At 57.3% G+C, this 11,474-nt stretch overlaps 2 protein-coding genes across 6 annotated transcripts in view; one reads left to right on the top strand and one right to left on the bottom strand.

The window, feature by feature from the left end:
- Positions 1-869, bottom strand: part of Aldh16a1 (aldehyde dehydrogenase 16 family member A1) — an 18,007-nt gene extending 17,138 nt beyond the window's left edge. Inside the window, exon 1 of the mRNA XM_004646452.2 lies at positions 766-869. Coding sequence (XP_004646509.1) covers positions 766-855 — 90 coding nt within the window. The 5' untranslated portion in view covers positions 856-869. The remainder of the gene's footprint in view (positions 1-765) is intronic.
- Positions 870-1,010: 141 nt separating this feature from the next.
- Pih1d1 (PIH1 domain containing 1) lies at positions 1,011-5,644 on the top strand. 5 transcript variants are annotated; one of them, XM_023706707.1, is made up of 10 exons: positions 1,011-1,094; positions 1,877-1,970; positions 2,488-2,554; positions 2,987-3,166; positions 4,178-4,239; positions 4,324-4,405; positions 4,689-4,818; positions 5,024-5,099; positions 5,223-5,366; positions 5,526-5,644. In XM_023706707.1, the coding sequence occupies exons 2-10, from the start codon at positions 1,881-1,883 to the stop codon at positions 5,565-5,567; spliced, it is 873 nt and encodes a 290-aa protein (XP_023562475.1). In that variant the 5' UTR covers positions 1,011-1,094; positions 1,877-1,880; the 3' UTR covers positions 5,568-5,644. The 5 variants fall into 5 exon arrangements, with proteins under 5 accessions (XP_023562475.1, XP_004646511.1, XP_023562473.1 ...); XM_004646454.3 differs by lacking the exon at positions 1,011-1,094 and adding an exon at positions 1,328-1,477; XM_023706705.1 differs by lacking the exon at positions 1,011-1,094 and adding an exon at positions 1,566-1,579.
- Positions 5,645-11,474: the final 5,830 nt, after the last annotated feature.

Consider the following 11,474-nt stretch of genomic DNA (forward strand, 5'->3'; position numbering starts at 1 on the left):
AGCCCCAGGCCCCCTGTTCGGAGATCCCGTTAAATCCCACAAGTATTACAGAAACCCTAAGGCGGTGGGCACGGTGGTGCATGCCTGTAATCCTAGTACTCTGGGAGGCTGAGGCTGGGGAGCTCAAATCGAAGCCAGCCTGGGCTGTTTATTGCGATTTTTCGAGACTTTTTTTTTTTTTTTGCGGAACCAGGGATTGAACTCAGGTCCTTGCGCTTGCCAGGGAAGCGCTTATTCCACTGAGCCATCTCCCCAGCCCCACGAGACTGATTTTTAAAACTCGCTGGGGATGTATGAAGGCCCTGGGTTTAATCCCCAGTGTTGGGAAGGGGGTGCAACGCGAGGAAGCACTGTGTGTTTTAGGGGTCCCCGATGATCATGGGGGCCACAGGAGTTTTGAGGCATTTGGGAAGTCTATGGAAAATCTGAGGTCCGCCAGAGCCCGGAAGGAATCCGGACGACCCCGGGGGATCCTGGGAGGCTGGTGGGGTTCCCTAGGAATGATGAGTCCCTCCAGGGGTTCTAAGGAATCAAGTTGGAAGTAGGGCAGAGAAACTCCATTAAGGATCACAAGAACAGCCTGCAGCAGTGAAGCGGCCACATCTGAGGCGCGCAGGAAGTCCTCCCACACTGGGTCCTAAAGAGTCGCGAGGAGAGGGGCGGAGTCGCCCAACTGCCGCGGTGGATCACGGGAGCCAGCGCTTAAACTACGGCCGCGAGGCCCAGGAAAGAAAGGAGGGGAGCCCCAGTCCCGCAGGCTCTCACCAGTGCGCATGCGTGGCTCTCTGGCGCCGGCCCGTACTCCAGAGTGGAGAAGATCTCGCGGGCGCTCGGCCCTGCAGGATTCGCAGCCATCGCTCGCCTGGACGGTCTTCCGCAAAACACTGCGGCGGCTCTGACCAAAGGGGAACCTTGAGGTCCGAAGGGTGGTGCCGCCCCTTCCAAGCTCCAAGGGGCGGAACCAACGAGAAGCGGACGGGAGAGTGGACGGACCGTGTATCCCCGCCCACTGCCTCCCGCCCACGGCTGGGGGGAGCAGGCCTAGAGGCTGACCCTGGGAAATGTAGTCTGGAACGTGCGAATTGCTCCGCGGGGTGAGGGGGGAGCTGGAAATGAGGCTGCTGGCGAGGAATTCCCTGAAATCATATTTTTTAAAAATTATTTATTTAAACATTTATTTAGTGTGTGTGTGTGTGTGGCCAGCTCAGCCCACCAGGGGGCGCGGCTGGCTGGCGGTGTTGGGGGATCGAACCGCGGTCCCTGTGCTTTGCCAAGCTTGTTCCAAGTAGGTGCTTTAGACCACTGAGCCATCTCTCCAGCCCCTGAAATCATATTTTAAAGATCAGAAGACAGTCTCTTAGGATAGGCATTGGTTTTACGGTATGGCAGCCTTGACTGCACTGTAACCTGACTAAACAGCGGTTGTTAGGGGCAAGCGGAAGCGTGGCTTTAAACGATACAGGAAGTGTGGCGTTTGGTGAGTAGCCTCGGGGTTTTTGAGTGGACGAAGTGCGGGGCGTGGCTACCGGTTTCGAATGTGATTGGTTGGTCTTGTGATCGTTGTGGGCTCGAAAGAGCGGTGAGTCGGAAGTGCGGCTGCTCTAGTGTAGGTGGGCACGCAGAGGCTGCAAGTGTGGTTTTCATCTAAACATTTGGCGTGTTACTTTATGTCTAGAGGTGATTGCTGACCATAGACTTGAGGACTGTATCTGGTCTAGGGTGAAATTGTAGACTCAGCCCACATTTAGGTTTCCAAATGGAATGGTGTATGTCGGGAATCGATTAGAAAGCCTGAGGCCGTGCTCCAGAGTTTGGATACGAACTCTGGAAAGGGCCCACGTCGAGGGTGCTGAGGACACCTAGGTCTGTTTCCCAGGGCCATGTCAAGGTCGACTCTGCTAGAACCAGAACTGAGAGAGGCGGAGATGATGGGTGATGAGACGACGCGGTTCGAGGAGCTGCTGTTGCAGGTAGGGATTGCCCAGATCCCTGGGTCACTGGATGATCGGGTCTTAAGTGCAAATGATGGAACTACAGCTCCCAGGATGCACTAGGGTGACAGCAAGGCCTATGGGAGTTGTAGTTGCTTGGCTTAGTTTACTAGGCTGTGAAAGAAATGGGAGTGGGTTTAGGATTCTTCATGCCTTTGAAGGAGGAAGGGAACTTGAATGTCACATTTTTCCTGTTACCAACAGTTTTCATGTATGAGTTACTCTATAAACATTTGAGGGGCTGGTGAGATGGCTCAGTGGTCTAAAGCAACTACTTAGAACAAGTTTAGCAAAGTACAGGGACCACGGTTCAATCCCCCAGCACCACATGCCAGCCTGCACCGCCCCCTGGTGGGCTGAGCTGGCCACACACACACACACACACACAAATAAAAAATAAATAAATAAATAAATTAAAAAAAAAAAAAAACATTTGAGGAACAAATGAAGGATCTGACTGCACTGACTCCAAATCTAAGGCTGTTTTCCTTCACAGGCGTCTAGGGAGCTCCAGCAAGCTCAGGCAACCACACCAGAATCTACACAGATCCAGCCTCAGCCTGGTGAGAAGAACAGAAACCCAGAGAGGGAGAGAATCATTCCACAGAGAGAACAGAAACCCAGGCACGGGTGGGGGTGGGGGAAGTGTGTGAGGGCAGGAGACACAGAGAAGGGGGGTCAGGTGGAAAGAGACATGATACTGGGGTATAAACCTAGAGGTGATGTGCGACTGACACCAGGGAGATCACCTAGGGATAGTAACTAGAAGAGAGCAGAACAGGTAGCAGGACAGACACTCAGAAGACAAGAAGAGGGTCAGAGCCTCTGAGAGGGAGGACGTGACAGATCTGTAAAATGGGGACAGAGAGATGCAGTGGGAGGGGAGACAGAGCCCCAGCAGGAGGACAGTGCAAAAGAGGGAAAGGGTGGCGGGAGGGTGGATGGCGACTGAGACCGAGCAGAGACAGATGGGCAGGACAAATCCACTCCCACAGGTTTCTGCATAAAGACCAACTCATCGGAAGGGAAGGTTTTCATCAACATCTGTCACTCTCCCTCCATCCCTCCTCCGGCTGACTTGACCGAAGATGAGCTGCTTCAAATGCTGGAGGAGGACCAAGCTGGCTTCAGAATCCCTATGAGTCTGGGAGAGCCTCATGCCGAACTGGATGCAAGTCAGTGTCCTCAGAGGACCCAGGAGTCTAGGCCCCTAGTTCATTTTTCTCCAAGGCCCGCAGTCCAGGACCTGTTTCCTCGAGTCCTGGAAATCCACCTCCAGTTGATCCACTGCTCCCTGGCATGGCCCTGGCCTCCTGGGCATCCAGCACCCAGACAGCTGCTATTTCCTGTCCTCCTGGGGAGGGGAGGGAAGAGGAGGCCTGGGCGGAGGGTTCTTTGGTCATTAACTGATCTGGCTTTAGTTTCTGGTCTGCTCTCAGGCTTTCATCCTGTTTCTCCTCTGTCCTCTTTGGGTCCATCTTTGTGTCCCGTTTCTACTTCTAGATCTTTTCTGCAATTCACACATACCTCTGGGAGGCTTCAGGGGCTCCAAGCTTTGGGCTGTGTCCAGGGGACTGAGATTTACCAAACCCAGGTCCTACCCTTGAGACGCTCACTTCCAGTCATGGGTTGGGGCAAAGGCACCCATGCAACTTCAGTGTGGTGTCATTTATGCTGCACAGGAGAGGAGGTGGCTCTGGGAGGGTCTTCATTGACACCCAAGGCTTCTTGGAGGAAATATCAGATGTAAGACTTGAAGGGATGGGAGTTTGTCAGGCAGACAGAGAAGAGCGTTCTAGGCAGAGGACAGAGGAGCCAGATGTGGAGGTAGAATGACAGGATGATCAGCCAGTGATGGTTGGGATTGGAAGAAATTTAGAGGGATGACAGTGATAGAGGAGAGGGAAGTTTCTCTGTCACTCGTGTGAAGCAGACACCATTCTGGGCCTCCAAAGCCAGGCCAGAGGATTCCTGAGCAGGGTAGAGGCATCCCTGAGGACCTGGCCATCCAGGAGTTGAGGGAGAAGCTGCAGCTTGAGAGCACACCGGTCTCAGAGTCGACTGGAAAGTGCTGTGTTGAGTTCTGTCACTTCCTGGGCTCTCCGGTTCCTGGGGCCAGGGGCCAGGCTGTGGTGGTGGCTTCCTGCGGAGCGCAGGGGTTTCTCACAGGCTGTTTCTCCCCACAGAAGGCCAGGGCTGTACGGCCTACGACGTAGCTGTCAACAGCGACTTCTACCGGAGGATGCAGGTGGGAGCCGGGCTTAGGGTGAGACCTGGGCGGGGTCTCCCTCCAGGCCTCCCAGCCTGCTGACCCACCTATCTCTTCTTGCAGAACAGTGACTTCTTGCGGGAACTAGTGGTCACCATCGCCAGGGAGGGCCTTGAGGATAAATACAGCTTGCAGCTAAATCCAGGTGAGAATTCAGGCCTGAGCTTCAGGCAGACTGAAGCCAGGTACGGCTTATGGGTCTTCATTGGAAGACAAGGTTGCTATGAATAGAGATTTTTTTTTTTTTTTGCGGAACCGGGGAGAGAGGGCGGAGGTGATATGGGCGTGGCTTCCTCAAGCCACACCTTGGGGCGGGGTCGAGCCCAAGCTTTCTGAGAGGAGGCGGAGCCTCTCAAACGCCTTCTGTTCAGGACCTCCTGAGAGCTTCAAGTGGACGAAGCTAGTGCTCTTTGCCTCTTTCCCCTTAGAATGGCGCATGCTGAAGAACCGGACTTTTCTGGGCTCCATATCGCAGCAGAACATCCGCTCCAAGCAGCGTCCTCGGATCCAGGAGTTGGGGAACCTGCACAGCCCGGGCTCCAAGGCACCTGAGGGAGGGTGAGCCTTCAGGGATCCTTAATGACTCCCAGCACTCTTCTGAACCCCTTTGATCCTGCCAGCCCACAGCGGGCCCTGGGAGCCAGGAAAGATGGCGGAACGCCTGCCTTGGGAGCCTCCTGTGGCCTGCACTGTGGGGAGCAGAGGGGACACTGCTGCCTGCGCCCTCCCTTGTTCCCTCAGTCCTGTCCTCCTCCGTCCTCAGCCCCGAGAAGCCGCACTTAAGTCTTTGGCTGGAGGCCCCCGACCTCCTCTTGGCTGAAATTGACCTCCCCAAACTGGTGAGCAGGCCAGGAGGGGTGGGCTTAGGGGCTGGGACCCGGGGCTCCTGTGAGCTGCACCCGCTCAGGCCTCATTCAACACACGTGGCTCACGTGCGTGGGCTGAGTCTGCCACCTTTCCAGGATGGAGCCCTGGGGCTGTCGCTGGAGATTGGGGAGAACCGCCTGGTGATGGGGGGCTCCCAGCAGCTGTATCACCTGGATGCCTACATCCCCCTGAGGATCAACTCTGAGGCGAGCAAGGCAGCCTTCCACTGGAAGCGAAAGGTCAGGTCCCTGGAGGGGTCTAGGGACCTGGATCTGAGGGAGGAGGCTGGGCCAGACACACACACACACACACACACACACACACACACACACACCCTGTCTGGAGGTGGGGGGTGGGGCTGGACTTGGTCCTGAATCCTCATTGTCTTTTTCCCTCAGCAACTGATGGTGGCCATGCCCCTTCTATCGGTGCCTTCTTAACCAGAGTGTCTCCCTGTCTTCGCAAATGGAGAAGAGACGGGTGAATCCCAAAATAGAAATAAAAGAGTTTTGCCTTGCTTCTGACTCTGGCTAGGGATGGGGGACAGTTGGGAAATTGGCAGCAAGAAGACACAGGGCCTCGAGTCCCCTAAAAGTCCCCAGCCCAGCCCAGGCCTCACCCTGTACCCGTGTGCCTGTGCCCACTTTCTGGCCTCCTTGCCAGCTTGCCTGAGGTGCCGGGATGCGCTTGCCCTTCCTCTGCGCAGCCCCCTGGGCTCCCTCTCACCCCTTGCAGAAGGTGTGGCCCCTCAGTTGAGCACTCAAGGCTCCTTGGAGTTTGGACTCCTTCCTGCCTGCAAATGAGCTGGCCTATACACCGGGGTCGCACTCAGCCAGGAAGCTGTCGTCTGCCCGTGCAGGTCTTGCCTTCCCAACAGGCATTTCTGGTCCATCGTCAGCTACAGCAGCTGCCCAGTCCGAGCTTCAGTCCCAGTTCCTGGAAACTGGCTGCATCAGTCATACCAGCCTCTAGGCCTCTGCCACCAGCTCTGGGCTACCTCCTGGCTTTACTTGGGGTACAAGTCCCTACCTATCCTTAGGTCTATCCCCCCTTGTTGCTGCTGGGATGGTAACTAGGGCCTGGTTTAGTTCACTGAACTAAACAGCTTGCTCTTCCCAGCCCTGTTGAGCTACAAATCCCCTGCCCTTTTAAATTTTGAGAAGTGATCTCATTAAGTTGTACAGGCTGGGTTCGAACTTTCTAATTCTCCTGCTTCAGTCACCCCGCACTCCCAGAGTGGGGGACGTAAAGTCTGTGCCATGAAACCTGGCTCCAATTTCATATTTTGGTCTCTGGCTGAGTAAGAATCTCCCTGTAATGGAACAGCGCCTGGCACATAGTAGGCTGGGTTTATGAATGACCAAAGGTCTCCGTCCGCGGTGAGTCCAAGGGATAAGGGAGCGGATGAACTTCAGGGAGGAGGCCAGTGTAGCTGGAGCGTAGTGAACAGGGGCCAAGAAGCTAAGACCAGTCGGCCGAGTGAGGAGAGAATGAGCGGAATGTCCACCAGAGGGCGCAACACGACCCGGGTTCATCCGCTCCGAGAACTACATCTCCCAGCAGCCCTTCCTCAGCCTTAACATACGAATGGTACCCTAATTGTGTGTCCCAACTGCCTCTGGGACTTGTAGTTGCGATGGAGACTCGGCAGTCGAATTCAATCCCAAGACCGGAAAAAGCTTGAGGCTGGGTCTTTTCTTCCTTCTTCTGTCTCCATGGTGATGGTTCCAGCGAGGACCAGGATTTGGCATTGGCGGGGCCCCCTTCCCACTCCCTCCTCTTCACCATCTGCTCCTCCAGCACACCTGGCCCGGAGCCGGGGCCGCCGCCTCCGCGCTGAGCGTGGGACTTTCTCGCCACGGGGTGGCGCGCTCGAGCGGTTCCTCGACTGCTCCTCAGCCCCGGGCGTCCCGGGCCCCACCACCTCCTCCTGCGGCCACCTCCAGCCACCTCCTCCAGGGTATCCGGCGTTTTCGCAACCATAGACAACGCTGAGGCAACCCAGGGTCCCAGCTAGGTCAGGCTGGAGGAGACAGGCCACGGGGCTCAGAGGCTTCTCGGCTTTCCGGCTCCTGCCCGCCGCGCAGTCTGCTTCTTTTTCCCCCTTGCGGGCCGCTTCATAAAAATTTAATCCCAAATGCATTTGCCACCCGGCGCTGGGAGCCGGTGGGGAAGAAGCATACTTCTGGGGCTGGGACCTGGAGCCAAACTGAACCAGGACAAGGGCTGAAGTGCAGGCCACAGCGGGCACACCCAAGGGCGGAGCTGGAGTGAAAGGGGTGGAGTCAGCGCTCAGAGGGCGGGAACACATCCCCGGGTCCCGGAGAACTAGGGAGAGGGACTTACTCAAGGGATAGGGAACACATCCCGGAGGCCAGAGGGCAAACAAGGGGCTGGGGGCGGGGACAGAATGCAGAGGCGGAGCCCCAGCTCAGGAGGGTGGGAACAGACTCTAAGGGCTGAGCAGCTCCCAGCCGGCTCAGAACTCCGCATGGACAGAGCCCTTGGAGGGGGCCAGAACCCCGAGTCGGGAGCAAACGGCAGGGTCGCAGCGGACAGTGGGGGTGGATATAGCTTTAGGGAATGAGGTTCAGAGGGAAAGAAATGGGGGTGGAATGAAACTCAGGGAGAGCAGGCACGGGCCAAGGATGGGAAAGACAGAAGCGATGGAGCACAAAGGTGGAGAAAGTGGGTAAGGGGAGGGAAAAGAAGAGAACAATGGATGCGTAGACGTAGGAGCTAGAATTGAGAGGGAAAGAATTTCTTGAAGAGGAAGATGTCTGCATGAGAACGTGGGACTGCAGACGACACGAGATGGGCACCGAACTGGGGGGCAAGGGTGGGGGCGCTGAGGCCGGGCGGACACAACACAGAAGGACGCGCCGAGGAAGATGGACCCAGAGGAGATGGAAACGTGGGAGATTAGCAGGGCTTGAAGTGGGGTCCTCAAACCATGGAGAAAAGAACTCAGGTCGGAAGAGAAAATCTGGGTGCAAGAAAGGACCTAAGAAGGATAGCACGCGGGACTAACTTTGGGAAGACACTCAAGTCATGGGCGCTGTGACTCCGAGAAAATCCGAGGTGTGGACTGGGGATGGACCGTGCAAGCTGAGCGAGGCCCGGCAGGCTGCAAAGGGGGCGGGCCTAGCGCATGAGGGGTGGGGTCGCAAGGGGCGGTGCCTCGCCGCTCCCGGCCCCGCCCCCGGCGCTGCCTAGCAAGCCAGCTCCCGGGCAGCGCCACTTGCAGCCTCCTTCCCCCCGAGCGGAGCTGCGGGGCCGGCCGGGCCGGGGCGGACCCCGGGGACCCGGACGCGGCCGCCCGGGCCCGCGCGCGGGGGGATCGGCGCGGCAGGGGCGGCCACCATGGAGTTCCGCCAGGAGGAGTTTCGGAAGCTGGCGGGTCGCGCCCTCGGGAGGTTGCACCGGTGAGCCTGGGGGGGATCGTGGGAGGGGAAGCGTGCGGGTCGGAGGAGGGCACTGACCCCCACTGGGGACAGGCGGTCCCGGCAGGCGCGTGCGTGCCGGATCCCCCCCATCTACCCGGTCTCTCGCTCGGGTCCGACGGTGCAGTCCTGCCGTCCACTCATGTCCAGAACCGCTCATTTTTCTGCAGCTCACCCCACTCGGGCTCCGCTCTTCCTCTGGGACTGGACACCCGCTCCGTCTTTGCCCACCTGCCTAGGTCTTCTTGTTCCCCCTACCCTTGCACCCCTGTGTCTGGATGTCTCTTCCATTTATCTCTGGGTCTCTGCCCTCTCTTCTGGGTCTCTGTCTCCTGCCTGGGATCTGTCACCTGCCTCCGGGTTTCTGGTCATCACTCTCACTAAATCTCCACCAGCTGCTGACTCGGAGCCTCTTTCCACCTTCTTTTCTTTGAGTCCCATTTCTTGGGGGTCTCTGTCCCCCTCTGTCTTTGGATTTCTGTGGTTTTCTCTGGGTAGCTCTGTCTCCATCTCTTTCCTTTCTCCGGGTCTTTCTACGTTTCTGTCTGTCAGGGCGTTTAATCTGCAGCTAAAGCGGATTGGGGCCCATTGGCCCTTGTCCTTGAGGGGGGTTAAGCTGGGAGGAAGAAGCCAGGGTGTCCCGGGTCCCTGGCTGGGGGAAGGGAGTTGCAGGCTGAAAAATTAAGAAAAGACTTCTCAGAGGATGCAGGCTGGAGCTGCACAGGACTTCCCTCCAGCCGTGGCAGTGACCTCAGCAACCTGGGTGTCCCTCCCAGGTACTCTGGACATCACCCCATCTCTCACCCCCAACCCCAGTTCTGGCTCCAAGTCAGAAAAATTACTCAGCTGCGGAAAAACCTAAAAATATCTGGCCACAGAACGGGGAGGAGACGCCTCGTCAGCGCCCTGCCCCTGCTGCCTGCCCTCAGACCCTGTCCTGTAGGCCTACCGCCCTGATCTCACCTTTGGTGACCCTCAGTCCATCTCACTAGGCCATCCGAGTCCTTTCCTAAGTCTAACGCGAGTCCTGCTTGCTGCAGTTCACCTGCTGTTTCCAAAGTTACCCCACCCTGTAGTAACAGGAGAGACAGGAGTCAGGCTGGGAAGAAGATGGCCTGAGGGAGGAGACCAGGCCTGAGGATGGCGCAGTGTGTGGGGGGCGGTGGAGGGAGAGCTGAGATAACTTCACCCCTTCTTTTTCCAATTTCCTAGCCCCTCCCCACCCTTTTTCTCGCCTCCTTTCACGAGTTTCTCAAAATACATCAGTGCGAAGTCAGGAGAGCGGGAGAGATGCGCAGACAGCGGGGGCTGGGGGCAGCAGTGGAAGGGTGTGCGCCTCGGCCCCTCCCTGAGCCTCTGCTTCCCAGCTGCTTGTCTGGGGCTGGGCTTCTCTGGCTATTGAAGCCTCACCCTTACCTCTCTGAGGGGCCCCCTGGAGCCCAGGGACCCCAAAGCTCAGAGCCTCAGCCAGGAAAGTCAGCCAAAGCCATGGGATAGGGTTCCCTTGGGTAGCTGGGGAGGAGGGAAGCCCCATATAACTCTCCAGACCAAACTGGGAGACTGAGACCCAGCGTGGGGGTGAGAGGATCAGTGACTGAATACAAGGCCCATCATTTCAACCCAGATCAGTTCTCCCCAAGCCTGGGGCAGCTGTTGCAGATCTTCCTGAAGATGCGTGATGCTGGTGTAGGCCTCATACTCTCTTGGACCAGGAAACAAATGGGAACCCAGGGCGACACAGGACAAGGCCATAGAGGAGGGTGTGCAGGACTCAGGTCCTCCTGAGCACCAGGAAGGGTTCAGGCCCCGCTGCATTCTTGGGCATGACCTTGGCCAATACACTTGTGCTTGCTGAGCCTGTTTCCTCAGCTGAACACTGGGAAGATAAGAGGGAACCAAGAGGACATATGGGTACCACGTATGGTGTGGTGCATGACTGTGATCCCAGCACTTGAGAGGCTGAGGCAGGAGGATCTCCATGAGGCCAGCCTGGGCTACAGAATGAGACCTTTCCTTTGGGGGAGTACTGGGAACCAAACTCAGGACCTTATGCTTGCCAGGCAGGTGCTGGACCACTGAGCTATTTCCCCAGCGTGAGAACTTGTGTTAACAAACAAAAAGAGATAAGGGGACAGAGACTTGGAGATTGGACAGAGATTCTGAGGCAGGGCAAAGGAGACTCCTGTTAATGTTGTATATTTTTTCATCTCCAAATTTCCAGGCCTAAGTTTGGGTATCCAGGGCAGGGAGGGTGAGGAGACTCTCTGTGCTGTTATCTCACCCTTCACCTTGGCCTTCTCCCTTCAGGAAGTTGCGTGTTTTCCCTTGCCCCCATTCTATGGATGTGGAACACCGAGACCCCATAAGCACCAAACTCCAGGAGCTGCCATCACTTCTTGATTTTCAGGGTGGAATGTTACCAGCAGCACTGTGGGCTGCCTCACTGGCTGGCCTATTCTGATAGGGGCTTGAGGGGCATCCCTGTCCTCCCCGCTGCCCCGTAGGACTCATTCGGGTGGTGTCTGTTCTCCTGTTGCCTCTGCTCCCTTCTCAGGGTCTCATTCCTCTTCCACCTGGTGCTGTCCACACTTCCCTGTCTTCCCACTCCTTCCTTAACTGCCCCTCCACCGCCCTAGGTTCTCGGGCAGGGAGGGGTGGCTGTGTTCTCCAATCTCTCCCACCTCCCTCCCCCCAGACCGTCTGGCTGTTCTTTCCTCCCCCGCCCCAGTCTCCCTCGCCTCCATCTGTTCCAGCCCCTTCCTGGGCTCCAGCCCGATACCCGGGCTGCCTACCCGCCTCGGAGCGAGCAGGCCACACCTCACACCACCTCCCATCCCCAGCCTCTGCCTCCTGTCTCATCTCTCCATCTTTCAGCCCTTTGGGGCTCTTCCCCTCCCTCTGCAG

This window comes from Octodon degus, unplaced genomic scaffold (genome assembly GCF_000260255.1).
Source record: "Octodon degus isolate 3935 unplaced genomic scaffold, OctDeg1.0 scaffold00268, whole genome shotgun sequence".
NCBI lineage: Eukaryota > Metazoa > Chordata > Mammalia > Rodentia > Octodontidae > Octodon > Octodon degus.

Bases quoted from the DNA above. Each gene is read 5' to 3' on its own strand.
- Pih1d1 (XM_023706707.1), top strand. From the start codon at position 1,881: ATGTCAAGGTCGACTCTGCTAGAACCAGAACTGAGAGAGGCGGAGATG. The intron at 1,971-2,487 runs GTAGGGATTGCC...TTTCCTTCACAG, and splicing joins TCGAGGAGCTGCTGTTGCAG to GCGTCTAGGGAGCTCCAGCA. The intron at 2,555-2,986 runs GTGAGAAGAACA...CCACTCCCACAG, and splicing joins ACAGATCCAGCCTCAGCCTG to GTTTCTGCATAAAGACCAAC.